At 44.4% G+C, this 19,691-nt stretch overlaps 1 protein-coding gene across 2 annotated transcripts; it reads right to left on the minus strand.

Annotated features, from left to right (window-relative positions):
• Positions 1-3,190: 3,190 nt before the first annotated feature.
• On the minus strand, positions 3,191-19,116 carry LOC146336245 (uncharacterized). 2 transcript variants are annotated; one of them, XM_084819437.1, is made up of 5 exons: positions 19,019-19,081; positions 17,135-17,224; positions 14,492-14,611; positions 13,647-13,736; positions 3,191-4,753 (listed from the first exon to the last, which is right to left on the minus strand). In XM_084819437.1, exons 2-5 carry the CDS (start codon positions 17,190-17,192, stop codon positions 4,695-4,697), a joined length of 327 nt encoding a protein of 108 aa, XP_084675563.1. In that variant the 5' UTR covers positions 17,193-17,224; positions 19,019-19,081; the 3' UTR covers positions 3,191-4,694. The 2 variants fall into 2 exon arrangements, 1 of the variants encoding a protein (XP_084675563.1); XR_014785705.1 differs by lacking the exon at positions 3,191-4,753 and adding an exon at positions 7,072-11,468 and having other exon boundaries at positions 19,019-19,116.
• Between the last annotated feature and the right edge of the window lie 575 nt (positions 19,117-19,691).

Consider the following 19,691-nt stretch of genomic DNA (forward strand, 5'->3'; position numbering starts at 1 on the left):
AACAAATAAGGAAAGGGAGTCCCAGAGATGAGTCTCCACAACTGGAAAAGCCCTTAGACACTGGAGGAACTTTCAGCAGGACCACCTGCCATACAGCCATGCCTCCATATAGTCATATGAGAAATTGTTTATTTTCCCAGCATGCTTTGGTGCCCCCCGCCCCCATGTCAGGCTACCCCACTGTTTTGTTCAGCACTGTTTTGTTCAGCAGTGTCTACAGAGGAGGAGGGTGAGTAAGGAGGACTTGGAGCTTAGAGGCCTCCCTTCTCTAATGCCCCAGTGGAAAAGAAGGATGTACCCCACACTTCTGGTGGAATGATGTGAAGAAACCACTGTCCCCATTCCACAGGATGTCAGAAACCATAGTTTGGCCCTAAGCCCACATGCTTCCTCCTCCCTTTGTGGGCTCTACTTTATCGTTTTTCTAGAAAAGCAGAGGTAACTCATTAGTTTGTCATTACATCAGAAATGGGAGTGTTAGAGGATACACTAGACAGAAAGCTAGACAAGAACTTTATTCTCTCTCTCCAACAAGACCAGAATGGCTGCAGGAAACTCCTGGCTCTACTCAGATACAACTAAGTCCAGTGCCACCTGGTGAGTAAACTATGGAATGACACTATCCATTCAACATCCAAACCATGGTTTGCCGTCCTGATTTGGCGGACTCGCGCAAATCAGAGTTTGGATGCAAGGGCAAAATTAGGCTTGCGCAAAAACAGAAATAATCTGTCAAAATGGAGCATGCAGAGCAGGGGTGAGGAGCCTCTTTCAGCCCAAGGGCCAAATACAATTTTGGAGAAGCTCTCAGGGGTGGCATTTAAGTGGTGGGCGGGGCTAAAGGCAGAAGGGGCAGGGCCAGAAATACAAAAAACAAAACCCAGCATATTGTGGCTTAAAGCTCTTACTGATGACACTTCAGCCTTAAGAGAGGCATTTCAACCTTTTGCGGGGGGATCCAGGAAGCCACCAAGATATTGGTAGTTGGGGGAAAGAGGTGGGACCTCAGAATTGGGACCCCCAAATTTGGCCCCTGGGCCTGGGGTTCCCCACTTCTGGTGTAGAGGGAGGGTGGAAGAGGGAGGGAGCCATTGTTTGGTGTTACTTGTAAACCAACCTTAAAGCAGGGTTGACCTACTCCATGGAAGAAACTGGCTGAAATTAGATAGGGTAGTGTATAGCTTTTCCTGTGATCATCTGAGCCTCTTCCTTAAGCCTATTTTTAAATACTGGTATATTTCTTATCTGACATACCAGCATATCAAACCAACCCAGTGATAGCAATTAATTAAGCTAGAAATATTGTCAACCAAAGTTTGTACATCACTGATGAGTAAAAGAAAGAATTGGCAACCCTTTACCAGGACCAAGAACACTACAGGGTCATTGTCTGTGTGCTAAGTAGTGTAATCCTTAATCTGAGCAAATACAGTTAACCAGTATTTTAAGTTCCGTTGCAGATGGGCATGAGGGTTAAACACTACTGATGCCAGTTTTCTGTCAGAATCAGAATATGGTTTCATGTGCTATGCATGCTAGGATTTGATGGGTCTATTTATTTAAGGAGGTCATAACATAGTTTAATTTAAAAGTTAGCACATTTGTTTACTGAATGTTAAACATGCAAGTTACAATATAAGATTAAACTAGAACAGTTGTTTACGAGGATAATGGTTATAAAGTAAAGCAATGGATATAAAATACTGTTCTTTTAAACAAAAGTTAGAGACTCAAATAAAAAAACAATGATGTAATTGGATTAGAATGCTAAATTAGCAGTCAAGGGATTGGATTCAGCAATTACAGGACTCTTTTTATGGTTCAGAGAAGAAAGATTTTGTCTAGCTTGACCGCTATGAGGATCTTATGTTAAAATCACAGCTGTGATTTTACTCGTAAGAGGGCAACTGTTTAAATGTGGCACCAATAAATGGGGTGAAATTCTTACTTAGAATACTAAAACCATTGTTAACAGCCAACAATAAACCAAATTCACCTCATTTCTTGGAAATGTCAGAGAAGTCTCTGGGAAAGCAGCATAATGGGTTACTTCAAGAGGCCCAAAATTACTTTGTTGATTTCAGGTTTTTAGTCATCTGTAATTGCATGCTTTAGTTGACTCACACCTAGATCCTCTGAGCCATCTTAGTTGCATCTTAACCATATCCCAACCAGTAGGTTGGGAAAGTTCAAAAGTTTAGGTACCTTGATAGTTATTAATTAGGGGCAAAAAAAATCTACACCTTACATCCATTGTTTTTGGGACACTTTACTACCAAATTTCCAGTAAAAAGAAGTTGCGTTTTCCTGTGAGCCTTTGAAAACAGAAAATTCACATCTGCACTAATTCGTTTCATCTTCACCCTGTAGAACCAGCATGACAAAAAGAGAGTAATTTTGGCCCGCTCATTGACCTTAAGAACTTCACCCGTCAACATTTTAATTCCAAGAACAATGGGAAGGAAGGATGGGTGGAATTCAATTCAAAGATGTTGTCCAAAATATATTCTAGAGAACAATGTTGCTTCTAACGCTGCAATCTTACACACACACGGAGTAAACCTATTGAAGTCAATGGGACTTATCTTCCAAGTAAATATGCATAGTTTTAGGCTCCACGTTATTTTGTGAAAGGTACCTAAGGCTCATGCTGTTGGGCTTCTCTATGTGAAACCTGGTCAATGGGCTGGAAGTGGGCCAGCAGGTTCCAGTGCCAGCAGCCAAACAGAATGAAGGGACTGGAAGGATTTTCCCCTTTGAAGAAATGAGGTCACTTTGGCATTTTCTCACAGATCCATGGCAAAGTAACTTCACAGCTAGAGGCTTGGATGCCATCAATGAACAGAACGCCACAATGCTGCACGAGGCTGTTCGAGAGGACCCTAAAAAAGGGATACACCAGAGGAGCAGAAGATTAAGTTGCTTATCTTCTGTTCTAAATTATCTTCTTATTTCTTATGTAAATTTTGGGATGGGGGGGCTTGAGCTATTCTCAGCAAATCTTCAGGGGCCCATTTGGATATATTCAGGACTAAACTGCAAAAAAACCTCCAGTGGATTTTAAGAATATTTGTGTTAGCAACACACACTACGCAATCAACCTTTAAAAAGTTACTCTGGGGACAGGGGGGTCCTTCCAACTACTCGGTACCACCACCCAATTTGGTGTCTATTTGCTTTTTTTTTTTTACTTAGCTCACCAGCTGAAATTAATCTCTAGCTTTGTTGCTATAAAAGCACCTATGCTCCTCTTCACTTCTGCTCTCTGCCTACCAAGGAACCAGCTGTGTTTCAACTGAGGTTGGAGACAAATCCCAGTAATGACTGGATTAGATCTTTTCAAATATGGGAGAAATCAATTGTTATGTGCCTCTTTGTTACAGCATTCCTACATATAACCTGAAACCTACATAATACCTAATAGAGCCTCATCCATTTAAGTCAGCACTGCTTCCTCCACTCCCACCATAAAACTCTGGCCATGCAGACTTCACGACTTCACCATAGTCCCCCCTCCCTGCTCTGCCTTTCCACTTTGTGTAAAATCCCACCTGATGAAGATACCTGAAGATCTCAAAAGCTTGCCCACAATTTTGTACATATTTGGATGGTTTTAATAAAGGCATTGCTTCATTGTGGGTTGGATTGAGATTTGGTTATACTTAGAGTAGACCCATTGAAATCAGTGGAACTTAGGTTACTCATAACTAACTTGAGTCCCATCCATGTATGACTAAATCTGGACTGAAACCTGTGGATTTTGGAATTTTAAGTCTTGTAGCTACCACTACAGCATTTAAATAGGCAGTTGGACAGCTCCTTATCAGAACTTCTAATTAAAAGCCCAAAGAGGACTTCCAAAATTCTAGTAGTATATTAGAGCAGATATGGGTGGGCTAAGTGAGAATGAACCCAAAGCACACGGTTATAGTTGAAATAAAAACTGAATTTAAGGAGTTGGAATCTGCATGTCCTTGAAAGTTTAAAAAAAGGAAAATGTCTGAAAGTGATTAAAAGGCACACAAGAAAGTCTACAACATGCAAACTGCCTGTACTACCTGACACATTATGGCATTTGATCAGGAGGTTCTTGAATTTAGTGGGTTGCACAAATGGTTACCGCATTTCCAAAACAGAATCAAGCAAATGTCCATACAGAATAAAGCCTGAAGAAGCTAACCCTTCCTGGAACACAGAACTCCCTGCATGCATGCATTTTCAGCGAGCCAGAGACAATCTGGAAGAGGGGTTGCTGCTCGTAGTGTGTACACATCTCACTTTCACCTCTGGTAAAAGAGGTCTTGCAGGATTTTCTATTTTTATTTTTTAAAAAACCTGTCCAACCTGTTTGGCAAGAGGTAAACAGTAGCAAATGAAACGGTGGCAGTCTTCCCCAAACTGATGCCCTCCAGATATTTTGGACTATAACTCCCATCAGTCCCAGCCAGAATAGCCAATGGTCATAGGTGATGGGAGTTGTAGTCTAAAACATCTGGTGGGCTCCAGGTTGATGAAGGGTGGTATGTGAGAAGCGATGACACACTCAGACTGCTTCCAATTCTTAGATACTTTGGTTTTAGATATTTTGTGGGTGTGGGATAGAATATAACCCTAGATATTCCCCAGAAACATGCATTAAGTCTTACTTCGTAACACGGATGCCCGAATCACCTTTCCAGAGCCGGTCACCAGAGCTAACTTTCTTCTTGAGTCCAATCCAATGGGCTTCTGCAAAGGTCTTTTGAAAGAGCTCCTGGAAAACAGAGGCAGAGTTCCAAGGATGGAAATGACACAACTTAGGAGCATCCACAGTTGGGCAATACCTTTATTAGGACAAACCAAAATGTCACAAGACATGTGCAAGCTTTCCGGTTCTCCAGAGCTCTTCATCAAGCTAGGACAGCCTTCACCAACCTGGTGCCCTCCAGATGTGTTGGACTGCAACCGGGAATTATGGGAGTTACAGTCCGACACATCTGGAGGGCACCAGGTTGGGGAAGGCTGGACTAGGGGATACAAAAACAGAAGGTGTTAAGCAACAAAAAGTTCAAAAATTTGTCCAGATGTTGTGGTTATGAGGTCTGTCCAGAACTCTCAGCCTGACACTTCAGCTAAAATCACAGAAACCAAATGAAATGAGTCTGTGACACACACACACAAATATATAACATATTCTAGAGTCATAAATTGTCAGGGCTCTATTTGCATATGCAAACCACCTTAGATGTTTTAATAATCCAGTGTAGCAAAAGAACCCCACAGAGAGTTGTAGGTTATGGTAAAGGAGAGAAGGGAACAGCCTTTCTTTCAGCCTAACTTACCTCACAGGGTTGTTGAGAAGATAAAAATGCAGATACACCATGTATGCCACATTGAGGCATACTTGGAGGAAATAATGTGAAATAATAGGCAGAGAAATAACGACCAACCAAAAGCCATATAATGAACTTCACAGCTTAGCAGGCTTTTGAAATCCAATAGTTTAATAGAGCTGAAGGCGGTATGCTAGAGCCATTTTCATCTCTAGTTCAACAGGTTATGCAGGTTTCTGAAGCACTAAAACCCCCCTTCAAAACTTGTTTTTACCAGAGATGAAAAACCTTCAAAACTTGTTTTACCAGAGGGGCAGTGGGGAAAAGGGTTTACACAGTCACCGCTGGGCATGCCGTCTCTATCACGCCACTTCCAACTTTGAGAAAACCACCGCCTGTCTCCCGTCCAGGTCAAGACTCTATCAACAACTGACTCCCCATGTGGGAATTTCTAATATTAGAAGTCACTCAATAGTGCTGCTGCAATGACACTATTGCCACACTAGTTAAGCTGCAGCAGATGTGTTCATTACCATTTCCTGAGGATTGCTAATGACTAGAAGCTGTGATGTCTCTGCGGAACAGAATTCCAAACTGGAAGTCATAGAATCATAGAATAGTAGGGTTGGAAGGAGCCTACAAGTCCAATTCTTTTCTTTGGAGAAGTAGTAGCAAGGGTCATTGTATCCCCCCCTTTGGCTGGGACAGCTTGGACACGAGTGAGCTGTAAGAAAGTGAGAACATTCTTGTAAGGGAATTAGGCAAGCCTCTATTTCTCATCTTCCTCTGTGGAATATCCCCAAATTGCAGATGGAGAGGGAGGGAGATGAAGCGTGTGGGCTCCTTCACACGGAGCTTTTATTCTGCTATTGAGATTGTTCACTCACGGACGTTTGCAGGTCCTTTCCATGACACTGGCAACCTCCAGGGTACATCCAGAGGTATTTCCTCGTTATTCCATCTCAAAAAGATCTGGAACTAATGAACTATCTTTTAAACTCGGAACGTTATGTGATTAAAACAGCCACTAGATGGCGCAGTTTCATTGAGTTCTATGGAACCTTGAAAATTAAAAGCTTCCCCTCTCGTGGATCACGTGGTTGCTGTCTGAGAGCCCGCGGTAAACACGGAAAGGGTCCAGAACAGGAGGACTGCAGGGGTTTCTTTAGAGCAAAGGCAGCCTGTGTGTTCCCCAGAAGGCCACACACCCTTCCCTTGCCCCCACCCCATGCCCCCAAATATGGATCATTTGGTGGGTTCTCAGTTTTTATGCAGCTTTTCCTCCATTCTAAGAGGTTGAAATGCCTCTCCAAGGGCTTAGTTCCTGGCAGTAAAGCTACAATATGCAGGTGTTTTTGCCCCCTCCCCCACCCCCACCCCCCCATGGGAATGCAGCCCCTGGGAGCGTCTCTGGAATGGAATTCCACCTGTGGGCATTACACCGACAGCGGTGTTTTTGATACCAACAGGACCGATACTGCAGCATTTCTTTCACTGGTGGAATTATATACATCGTTCCGCCCATGGAATCAGACACCAGCTACACTGCAACACTTTGGATGATCAAGGAGAAAATAACTTACTCCACTGCTATTTGTGAATAGAATTAAATTACCCCCACCGCTATTGAATTACCGCTATTAACCCCACCGCTATACCGCTATTATCCCCACCGCTATTAAATTACCCCCACCGCTATTTGTGAATAGAATTAAATTACCCCCACTGCTATTTGTTTTTTTTGTTTGTTTCTTTTTTTAGCCTGGTCTATATCTTTTTTTTTTTAGCCTGCTCTGTATCCAAGAGTATGTATGAAACACATGAAGGATATAATCATAAACCAGCAGGAAGTTCTCCTGCACAAACAACCCTGAATTGAAGGGGAAATGTGCAAGGGGATCCCCATGTGGGCAATTTCTATCTATTGCCGTGAGGCAGCAGAAAAGTGCACAGCAAACATTGCTCCCAAAAAGCCACATGGGAAATTAGTACCTGGGAACAGGGTCGTTGCTAGTTTCTTAAAAGATCTGGGGCACAGGCCCGTAACACAAATTTGCGTACACACACACACGTCTAACGCACATCTAATATATGTGTGTGTGTGGTGTATGTGTGTGTGTGTATAGATTACATACATACATAAGGAGCATGCACTGACCCCACCCCACCCCACTTCAACTCAGACCCCGATTCAGCATTTTGGAAAACATCCCGCTTCTGCTCTGGCCAATTTGTAGTCAGGTCACTTCAGCTCAGCACCAAGCCTGAGTCAATGTTTGGAAAAATGAGTCTTTATGCTTCCTGTTGACTACCATGGGAAATTAGAAAACAAAAAAACAAAAACCTCTGAACTTCTTTCTCTTGGTCAGAACTAGATGATAATTTCAGGCATAATAGCCCTCTAGAGGTCTGGGAACGTGGCTTAGTGGTTAAGACGCTGAACTGCAGACTGGAAGGTCGGCAGGACAGCAGTTCGAGACCCGAGTGCCGCGTGACGGAGTGAGCTCCCGTCTTCAGTCCCAGCTCCTGCCAACCTAGCAGTTCGAAAGCAAGAAATTGCAAGTAGATAAATAGGTACCGCCTCAGCGGGAAAGGTAACAGCGTTCCGTGCACCTCGGTGTTCAGTCATGCCGGCCACATGACCACGGAAGCGTCTTCGGACAGTGCTGGCTCTTCGGCTTAGAAATGGAGATGAGCACCACACCCTAGAGTCGGACACAACTGGTTGGGGACACCTTTACCTTTTTTTACCTTTTTCGCCCCCTAGAAGGAGATACACCTGCCCAATGTTAGAAAAATAGGTGCAGGGTTTATATTTTGATTTTCGTTTAAAGGGAACTGCCAATAGCATTTGTATTCCTTGGAAGAATTGGATAAGAATTTCAGGATTCATTGTCCCATCAGAGGAGATCATGTCTGCCAAATTTCAGAATGATAGCCACAAGGGTTTTTGTGCAAGGTGGCCTTGACATTTTGAGGCCTCCAAAAGAGGACATACTTATCTCCCTATGTTCCTTGTGGACCATTGTTCTGAAAAATACAGACAGCCTACAGTTGTCCCTAAGTAAGAAACCAGCAAAGTTTCAGAAGGATAGGTGCAGCAGTTCATGTGGAAGGGGAGTTCTCCAATTTGTGGGAGGGGGTGATTTGCTTTCCCTTCCATTCACCCCTTCCCCAATAGTTTTTGGACAAAGTTGTATGAAAACGCACAGGTCATTAGAGGTGTCCCCCAGGCAAGAAACCTGCAAAGTTTCTGAAGGATATACATGCCTGCACATTTAGAATTACTAGAATTTATTTACATTTCACCAATGTTAGCAGGAGGTGGGAAGGTGCTATTGCACTTATGTCCTGCTTGTGGCTTTCCTATGGGCATGTGGTTGGCCACTGTGTGAAGAGAATGCTGGACTAGATGGACCTTGGTCTGATGCAGCACAGCTTTTCCTATGTTCTTAAATATAGAGTGCCTCTGAGCATGTGCAGAATGTTTTCTTTCACCACTAAGCACTTACATTCTCCCCCTACCAATTCTATTCCCCTCCATGCAGCCATCCCTCCTCATCCTACCATCCTCCAGCAACTCTTCATAAAAACAGATGTCTTGTTTTGTTCAACTCTCCTCTACCCCCTCCTTGTTATGCACAAGCTCTCATTGCATCTTCCTCCCCATAACTTCATTTGCGCCAAGACTTCACCAGGATTCAGCCAATGAGTCTGTTTCCAAAACTAGGGCTAAGTTATGGAGAAACTCTGAGCACATACTAAGTGCCTTTCCCTCACCACTGAAGCTAGAGTTCATGCTCCACCCCCCTTCCCCAAATGACAAAACATGCATAGGACTGAGCTGAAAGGGTCGTCAGTTCATTAGATGGAATTGGGTAGGCCCTCTATTAAGCCTGCAGTACCATGTTCACAACTCAGGACTTATTTCTGAGTAAACATGCAGAACATCAAGGTGCAAACCTCCCTGCAAAAGTAACTTGTGCTGGAATCCTATGCACGCTTTCCTGAGGGTGAGCCTCATTAAACATAATAGGGCTTCTGAGTAGGCATACATAGGATTGCATAAATTAGCAATATTCATCTCCCCTCCACTTAAAAAACAACCCCCCAACTCCTATTTTTTTTTTAATTAAAGCTTTCTGTTCATAGGAACATAGGAAGCTGCCTTATACTGAGTCAGGCCCTGAGTCCATCTAGCCCAGAATTGTTGCTACTGACTGGCAGCAGCAGCTCTCCAAAGTTTCAGGCAGGATTCCTTTGTAGCCCTATCTGGAGATGCTGGGGATTGAACCTGGGACCCTCTGCATGCCCAGCATGTGCTCTGCCACTGAGCTACAGCCCTTCTACTGCTGGATAATGGCAACTGACAAAGAAAACAGCCCCAGATTTGTCTCTCTGCAACCATGTGAACCCACTCTTCTCAAAGACTTGAGTGAGGAGAAGGAGAAAAACAAACCCTCTTGACTGTTTGTATAAAGTCAAATACAGTTCAGAACTTCTCTTCCCCACCGAAGAGAATTCTCTTTAAGAATTCCCCAAGGTATGCTCTAGGTGGAATAAAGAAGAGAAAGGAAGAAAGAACAGGATAGGGGAGGGAAGAAGAAAAGAAGAATGGTGATTGGAAACGTGCATGGGGGTGCGGGGCAGAGAGAATTCCCTAAGCCAAGTGGTTCCTTTCAGAGAAGTAGTACTTCAGAGGAATTTAGGAGGCTGTGGAGGGTTTGCAAGGATTGCATGTACTTGAATGAAGTTTATGAAGTGAGGTGGCCGAGGGATTTTTCTAGCTTTTTTAAAACGGAAGAACCTATTTAAAAGCCCCAGCAGTTTCTTGATCTTGACGCCACATAGTCCTAACCCTCCCTTTGGGATTATTTGAGTCCTACAGCTATTTAGGAGAAATTAAAGCAGAGGGGGAGAAAGAGGTTTGTGGAGGCTGACTGGATCCTCTGCTGGACTGAAGCTACTAAACTTCTGCAGAAGCCAAAGTTTCCAGTTCGGGGCAGTAAAATCAGATGCTGTGTGACATACCAGTATTTCACATGGAGCTCTTTCCTTCTCCTTCTTCAAAATTTCATTGCAGGCAAGCTCCCAACAGTGGGCATGCCAGAGCAGAAAAGAAAAGTAGGGGGAGAGAGGTTTTTTGCACCTCAAAAAAACCCTACACCAGAGATTAGGGATAGTGACCTCCTAATGGTCATGTTACACACCTTCTGATTAGGATCTCTAATCCCCTGGGTGACTTGACAGTTTTTACTTTTTGTTTTAGACTTTGAGAAAAGGAAACTTTACGCATGGCTAGCGCAAAAGCCACTGGACCTAACTGTCTGAAATTTGGTAGGTTCAGTCAGCCCTATAGGGCCTGCTAGGTCCTCAAATTCCATGAATTTATGTGGAAGCACAAAAAAATTACAGCTCTTTACTTTGACAGATTTTCTTGGAAAAAGCAAATTTTACCTGTGGCTAGTACAAAACCCACTTGTCTGAACTTTGGCAGGCTCAGTCATCTCTATAGGGGCTGCTAGGTCCCTAAATTCCATGCACGTATGTGAAAGCACTACATATATATATACATACACACACACACACACACACACACACACAGAGTACTGTGCAAAAGTCTTAGGCCACCATTAGATTTGTTGTTTTAGCAATGGTATAATGACCATATATAATTATTTCTCAGTCTCTTCATTAGAATACAACCAGAAAATACAGGAAATTTGTATGCAGCATTCAACCATAGAAAAAAATCAGAAAAACAGCTTCCATAGGCTAAAGTGGCAAGTATTTAGTGTGACCTCCCCTTACACTAGAGTAACAGCAGGTGCCTGGCCAGGAATGGTCTTCGTGGAAGGGTGGCAGCCAAGAAACCACTTTTGTGGAAGGGGAACAGGGTGAAAAGGCTAAGATATGCTAAAGCTCACAAAGATTGGAATGAGGATAAGTGGAAAAGAGTATTATGGAGTGATGAATCCAACTTTGAAATTTTGGGATCCAGTCGTCGACAATATGTGAGAAGAAGAGTTGGAGAGAGATGGACGAATGAGTGCTTGTGGCCTTCAGTGAAACATGGTGGAGGGTCTGTCCTGGTTTGGGGCTGCATTTCTGCCAGTGGTGTTGGCGATCTTGTCCGTATTGATGGGATCATGGATGCTGAAAAGTACAGACAGGTTTTAATTCATCATGCCATTCCTTCTGGAAAGTGCCTGATTGGGAATGGTTTCATTTTTCAGCATGATAACGATCCCAAGCACACTGCTAATGCAGTGAAATCACATTTAGCCAGGAAAACAGCTGATAAAACACTGACAGTCATGGACTGGCCTCCACAGAGTCCAGACCTGAATATTATAGAGGCAGTATGGGATTACCTGGACAGAGAAAAAAATAAAAGACAACCTACATCTAAAAAAGAACTCTGGGAAGTGCTGAAAGAATCCTGGTATAATATACCAGAAGATTACTTCAGAAAACTTCAGGACAGTCTCCCCAAAAGAGTTCAAGATGTGCTTAGAGCCAAGGGAGGTCACACTAAATACTGACTTTTGCCTGTACACATTTCCTGTATTTTCTGTTTGGATCTTAATAGAGAGACTGAAAAATAATTATGGATGATCATTAAAACTTTGCTAAAACAACAAAGCTGGTGGCGGCCTAAGACTTTTGCACAGTACTGTATGTATGTGTGTGTGTGTGTGTGTGTGTATGTGTATCTCTCTCTCTCTCTCTCTCTCTTTGACGCATCTTCTTGGAAAAAGCAAATTTTACCTGTGGCTAGCACAAAAGTCACTAGGCCTACCTGCCTGAAATTTGGCAGGCTCAGTGAGCTCTATGGGGGCTGCCAGGTCACCAAATTCCATGCACGTATGTGGAAGCACAAAAAAATTATAGCTTTTTGCTTTGACAGATTTTCTTGAAAACAGCAAATTTTACCTGTGACTAGCACAAAAGCCACTGGACCTAACTGCCTGAGATTTGGCATATTTAATCAGCTCCATGGGCACTACCAAGCTTCTAGATTTCATGTATTTATTATACAAACTAAAAAAGTTATGATCATTTTTGTTTTCCAATGCAAGTCAATGGGAAATGTAAAAAAAAAATGGCAATTAGGACAGCTCAAAAGATCCGTGCCCCGTGCCCAGGTGGGCCTCTTTCTAACAGTGCCCCTGCCTGGGAACATATAAAACTACCGTATACTGAGTCAGACGACTGGTCTCTCTCTGGGCCAGCGCTGGTTATTCTTCCTGGCAGTAGCAACCCTAGTTTAAGGCAGAGAGAATCTCTCTCACCCCACTCCCTGAAATCCTTCAGGCAACCATTTTTCCTGTCAAGAACCACATTCCCTCATGGATAATCTGTTGGGGACCACCAGTTGGCAGTGGGATGGGCTAAACCTAGCAGTGGGCAGGGCCAGATCCAAAAGTGAGTGGGTCACCCCTTTTAAAAAATATTATATATTTAGGGTTCTTTTTAAAGGTAAAGGTGTCCCCAACCAGTCGTGTCCGACTCTAGGGTGCGGTGCTCATCCCCGTTTCTAAGCCGAAGAGCCAGCGCTGTCCGAAGACGCTTCCGTGGTCATGTGGCCGGCATGACTGAACACCAAGGTGCACGGAACGCTGTTACCTTTCCTGCCGAGGCGGCACCTATTTATCTACTTGCAATTTCTTGCTTTCCAACTGCTAGGTTGGCAGAAGCTGGGACTGAAGACAGGAGCTCACTCCGTCACGCAGCACTCGGGTCTCGAACTGCTGACCTGCCGACCTTCCAGTCTGCAGTTCAGCATCTTAACCACTAAGCCACCGCAGTTCTTTTTAGGCAACCTTTAAGGGTGGAACCCTTTTTCTTTCTACCATACCCATTTTTTTTTTCTCTGTCTCTCTACTTTTTCCTTCCCATGCAGGGCAGTGTCAGGAGAAACCAACTGTGGTGAGTACCAATTGGCTAGCAACTACATCACCAACCAACATCTCTGCACCTGTCTCTGTTTTACAACTACTAAGACTTTTGTGCATTTTTGGAGGGATGGAGATGATGAATAAGCATATATCAATATACAAACAGGACGGGATGGATCGTTTTTGCCAGAGGTCTGAAGTGATAGCATGCAGAGGGCTTTTGAAATGCGGGCTGCAGGTTGCCCAGCCCAGTTAGAAGCTAACTGGAGATGCCATTAATTGAACCTTCTGCCCACAACGCTTTACTCCTGAGCTATGACATCTTTCCTGGATTCCTTTCCCCCTCAGTGATAGAAAATATCATCCCCACAAGATCTACTTGAGCTTTGCACTCCTAGGTGAGTTTAGCCTCATATTTCCTATGGATACTTACGCTTGGCAACAACAGCCACTATGGCTCCAAACGCAACACATGAAACAACCGCTGCTGTGATGCACCAGGAATGAACCCGAACACAAGCCGCTAGCGAAAAAGACATATAAAGAGTTAGACACCACACCATGATAATTTGGACCAGATTTCCAGTTTTGTGCTGGGGAAAGCAGTAAAACTGGTTAAACAACCTTTTAAAAAGAAGAGCAAGTTTAAATAACGGATACAGATGTATCGGTAACTGATGACTGGGGTCCCATCACTGTGCTAAACATGAACCCAGGTCCTGGACATGCAGAGACAAAGAGCATCTCTACACCAGCCTAAAATCCCACATTTAAAACAGGGCTTTCTGCTTCTGTTTAAAATGCAGGATCACGGCAGACTCCCTTTACACGTGCTTCCTTCCCCCTCCTTTTCCCCCTTATCTAAGTCTTCCATATGTTTCGTTATACAGTCACTAGATGGCACTGTGGTCTAGCTCCTCTTATTGAGGGTTTTCCTCTTTTCATGCGGGAACTCAAGCACGGTAATTTGATAGCTCATTATCTCCGATCTTTTTGAAAATGAAATAAAGGCCATTTCATGTGGGAGACGCCCTAGAGGTTGACAACATCATCCAAAGGACCCGCAAACTTCCCTGAGTAATCAATCTCAGTAGCAGGATAAAAGCTCCTTGTAAAGAAGCCCTAAGGGTGTTCCTAGACAAAGCAACAGTGCTACCATTCAGAAGGTGTCATGCAGCTATTCTGTCCTTTTCTCCATAATGCAGGGGCGGGCAAGATGGCATAGCAGTGTTACAAAAATTGTGTTCTATCCCTGGTAGACTCATCCAGTTTGTTTACCAAGAATGAGAGGAGGCAGAGATCTGGTCCAACACGATTTTATTCTGCAGAATAAGGCAACCTTCGGGGCTAACGCACCAGCAAAGATGGCAATCAGTAACGTGACCCATCTCCTGCTCCCTGGCAATAAAAACACAATAATAAATGAAATAATAATTTGTTGTCTTCCTTGACACCCCAAATCTGTTGCCAGAGGCAGCCATCTCACTCTCCCTAATGGAAGGGCCGGCACTGCAGCTCTACACATAATTTATCCTTATGTCTCATGTTGATGGACATTCAAACAACAAGACACACGTTTGATTTGGTGATTCCACTGGTAGCAGAAATATATGTTGTAACACCTGCCTACCCTTCTAGGCTAGGGATGTATGAGAAATTTGTTTCAGTTGTTTTTGATCAGGATTTACCCAGTCTGCACCTTCTGGACAAAACATAGATACAGACACAGTCTGTGGTCGAAGCCCATACACTTCTGTGCCTGCAGTGTGATTTGTGGACCCCCCAAAATGCATTCGACAGCACATGAACATTTGAAAAATGTGCATTAAAAAAAGACTTATTTTGAAAAATGTGCACAAATACACTTTAATCAATGGAAGAAGAATACATTTCAAACATGCACAATTGATATGTACATTTATAAGCACAAAAAATAAGCACAAAAATATGCATGAATTTTCATGCAAGAAGAAAAAAAGCAAAGCTTGCAATCTGATATGGACTCAAGTCGGAACAAGCTTCGAGATGGAATTCAAAGAACTTCAGCGACTTCACACATCCCTACTCTAGGCACAGGGGTAGGCCACCTGGTACTCTCCAGTTGTTTTGGACTACAGCTTCCATAATTGCTGGCCATTGGGGTTGCTGACTGTGCTAATGGGAGTTGTAGTCCAGAACACCTGAAATGTTCGTGATTACTCGAAGTAATCTCCGTGATTACTCGAAGCCAACATGGATTTGTCAAAAACAAGTCCTGCCAGACAAATCTGATCTCATTTTTTGATCAAGTCACCTCCCTTGTAGACCGTGGGAATGCTGTAGACATCATATACCTCGACTTCAGCAAAGCTTTCGACAAAGTGCCCCATGATATCCTGATGAGCAAACTAGCTCGAAGTGGGCTAGATGAAACAACGATCCGGTGGATCCACAGTTGGCTACAGAATCGGACTCAAAGAGTGCTTATCAATGGGACCTTCTCAAGCTGGGGAGAGGTAACGAGTGGGGTACCGCAGGGCTCAGTCCTGGGCCCAGTGCTCTTCAATATTTTTATTAATGACTTGGAGGAGGAGGTGCAGGGAATGCTGATCAAATTTGCAGATGACACAAAATTGGGAGGGATAGCTAATACTTTGGAAGACAGAAACAAAATTCAAAGTGATCTGGATAGACTGGAGTGCTGGGCAGAAAACAACAGAATGGCATTTAATAGGGACAAATGCCAAGTTCTGCACCTAGGAAAAAGAAACCAAATGCACAGTTACAAGATGGGGGATACGTGGCTCAACCACACTACGAGCGAGAAGGATCTTGGAATTGTCGTCGATCACAAGCTGAATATGAGCCAACAATGTGATGTGGCTGCAAAAAAGGCAAATGCTATTTTGGGCTGCATTCATAGAAGCATCACTTCCAAATCCCGGGAAGTACTAGTTCCCCTCTAGTCAGCACTGGTTAGGCCTCATCTGGAGTACTGTGTCCAGTTCTGGGCACCACACTTTAAGAAGGATGCAGACAAGCTGGAGAGGGTTCAAAGGAGGGCAACAAAGATGATCAGGGGACTGGAAACAAAGCCCTATGAAGAGAGACTGAAAGAACTGGGCATGTTTAGCCTTGAGAAGAGAAGACTGAGGGGAGATATGATAGCACTCTTCAAGTACTTGAAAGGTTGTCACAGAGAAGAAGGCCAGGATCTCTTCTTGATCATCCCAGAGTGCAGGACACGGAATAATGGGCTCAAGTTACAGGAAGCCAGATCCCGACTGAACATCAGGAAAAACTTCCTGAGTGTCAGAGCAATACGGCAATGGAACCAATTACCTGGGGAGGTGGTGGGCTCTCCCACACTGGAGGCCTTCAAGACGAGGCTGGACAGCCATTTGTCAGGGATGCTCTGACTTGGATTCCTGCATTGAGCAGGGGGTTGGACTCGATGGCCTTGTAGGCCCCTTCCAACCCTACTATTCTATGATTCTATGATTCTATGAAATGTCCCAGGTTACCTGCCGCTGTTCTAATACAACGGATATCGAGTAAACTCTTGCTGGAGTGAGCTTTCCTCAATAGAAACCTCTCAATCTCGGATAGGTATGCCTGTAAAACTTTTATTCTGTGAGCAAATTATGGAAGGAATCAATCTGAATACACTTTATGGATGCTGCGAAATTTAATCCACAAGATAGATTTTCACAGGCCAAGAAAGACACCCTATTGACAGTTGCAGAAACAGTGCCCGTGTATATCTTGGAGTGATATCCATCTACCTGGTAACATCATATGCCCAAGGTCCCCTCATTAATGCAAAATTAAGAGATAAGATGGGGGTGCACTTTAATATTCTTAATAAAACAAATGAGAATTAATTTGCAATCAGTAAAACACGGATCAAAAGGTGACCATTTCTATTAAAGATAGAAGTACCTTCATTCTTTGTGTTTGTACGTTCTTGCTCCCTGCAGGCAAGCAGCCGATAAAGCATCAGATTTTCATAGACTGCCTCTGTATTCACTTCTGTCAGGTTAAAGGACACAGTCAGGATTAGGGTGCCTAAAAGCCTGCAATATATTCTGGAGCTGAGGTGGTGAGAAGAAAATCTGGTGAATTTGATCAACTAAAGGCACAATCCTAAGCATGTTGTAGGCCTTTTATCTGTCTAAACATGCATGGCGTTGTGCCTTAAGTTGATTAGTTCCATATCTGACACCTAAAACTTCATTAGAAGCAGCCACTATACCAGGGGTGAGCAACTGCAGGAGATCTGGAGGCTATCCCCACCCCCGCAAACACAGGCTGTGCTCCTCCCGAATAACGTTTTTAAATTTAAAACATTGGCAGTTTTCATGGCCATGGTGGCTGGGGAAGATGGGGTTTGTAGTCCAAAACATCTGGAGGGCACCACACTGGGGAGGGCTGTTCCAATCCTTTAAAAGGCTGACTATGCCCATGGCCATCATTACGTTTTGTGGAAGGGAGTTCCGCAAGCTGACTGTGCATTCTGTGAAACGGTACTTTTCCCTCTCCTACATCTACCACCAGTCAATTTCAGGGTGGCAGGAAAAGAACGGAGCATCTTGTCTCGGGCCACATCTATATGGCACCGCTTTGACCCCCACCACGTCACAACTGCGCAGCAACGCAGCTTCGAGTCAGCATGCCCTGCGATACACTCCGAATGTACTGTGCGCTTCCCTTACAGACTCGCCGTGCCCATTTTTTTGCCATTATACTGAAATGTGCAGCTGTGCAGTCCTGTGAGTGTGGGGGTGTGACACTTCAGTGGCTGTTTTATCTTTGAGGGGCTCTGCTGTGTCTTTCTGTCCCTTTTTAGGTAAAAAGTGAGTGTTTTGTGCTCCTTCATTTCCGCACCATCAGTTTGTCAGTTCCCCAGCCTGAGACTCTCGCGATGGTTCGCACTCACAAGCATGAGTGCTACGTGCCTAGCCATCGCTTCAAAATGGTGGCTGGAGCGATGTTGTTCCTTCCCCAAGACCCCCCCCCCCCGGCCCTTGGGTGCTGAGTCCACAACCGTTGCGAAGATGCGAAGATGCGAAGATGCAAAACTGTGCGAAAGTGTGATTACATTGATGAAAACACCCCTCTGTGCTTCTGTAACTGCACAGCTGCGAAGGGATCGGGGGAGTAAAGGGGTGTCACAGAGTGACGCAGGCACTACGCACACCTACAACACGCCCACTGTAAGATGTGAAGTCAGTTTGGGGAAGGAACAGATGGCCCACAACAGCGGGGGAACCCACAGCAACCCCCCAAAATCGCAATAAAATGACTCCTTGGAACTCCGCTTTTTCCAGGAGAAAACCACGGATGGCTGCAAAGTCGCGACTATCTCATCTATCATGAGGGACCTCAACTTGCACCCGCCCCAGAGTAAAAGCCCGGTGTAGATGGGGCCTCAGTACCATCCAGTTTTTTCAGCCCCTCTTCTTTCTCTTCCCCACCTTGCACCTTAACCATCTTGATTCTAAACTAAAAAACACACGAACCCTGACTTGTTACTCTTTCCTTATAGAGGAGACAATCCAAACCATAATTCAGCAGGTGTATTCAGTAACAGCGCAATCCTATGCATGCTTACTTACACATAAATCCCATTGTAGTCAATGGTGCTTACTGCCAGGTAAGTGGTATAAGATTGCAGCCTATGAAGGGTTCCTCTGTGCAAACCCCATTAACAGGAGCTGGATATAGCACTCTGTTGCCCAGTTCCAATTTACTTCAGTGGGGCTTATACAAGAGACCCCTTCCCAGTGGATCGAGCCTCAAATTCCCTCCCATGTAGACGCTCACCTGCAGTCTTTATCCTCTAGTGAACATCTCACTTAGTAGCAGGTCAGTGCCAGCGGCAGAAGCAGCTTTTCCTGTTGCTGCCTGCCCACCTGCCCCCCCCCCCAAACCACGAAAGCATGACAGGAAGTGACAACTACTATCATAGCAGATAATCCTCTGCTAATAGGCAAGACATTCACTTTATGGAGGATTCAAAGCCAGAAAGAAAGTCCTCAGCTTTTTTGCTGTGATTAGAAAATGGACCTGAAATAACTTTCAGTCACAGAATTGGAAAGCACCTTTCAGATCTAGTCAAGGGGTGGGCAAGGTCTGGGGGTCCTGGGCTAGACCCTCTCCCCTTCGGGCCCCTCTCTGCAGGGCACCGTAGGGAAAAATGGGTGGGTTGCCACTGACATTCAGGGTTTTTTTTTGCCACTGCTGCCGAATTTGCCAGTGTGGCAACAACAGTGTGGGGGTGGGGACCACACCGGAGGGTGGGGGCTGCATGCTGCTTGTTGCCCGTGAGCATTTCTACACCAGCTTAGGATCCAAAATCACCACACCCTCTTCCTTCCCCCACCTGCCTTCTTCATAGTTAGCCATGCTACTAGGAAGGCAGCCATGCTCACAGGCTTAGAATTTGCTCCATGGTCCTAGGGGGTGGCATTTGCCTCCCCCCTTTTAGGGTTAGTTC

This window comes from Heloderma suspectum, chromosome 13 (genome assembly GCF_057233095.1).
Source record: "Heloderma suspectum isolate Gila_16-S chromosome 13, 16-S_ref, whole genome shotgun sequence".
NCBI lineage: Eukaryota > Metazoa > Chordata > Lepidosauria > Squamata > Helodermatidae > Heloderma > Heloderma suspectum.

What these genes read in the sequence shown, in the direction of transcription:
- LOC146336245 (XM_084819437.1), bottom strand. Translation starts at nt 17,192, where the DNA reads ATGCTTTATCGGCTGCTTGCCTGCAGGGAGCAAGAACGTACAAACACA. An exon ending in TACAAACACAAAGAATGAAG is followed by an intron (nt 14,612 to 17,134) that starts GTACTTCTATCT and finishes TTTTATTGCCAG; the next exon opens with GGAGCAGGAGATGGGTCACG. An exon ending in AGTGGCTGTTGTTGCCAAGC is followed by an intron (nt 4,754 to 13,646) that starts GTAAGTATCCAT and finishes TCTGTTTTCCAG; the next exon opens with GAGCTCTTTCAAAAGACCTT.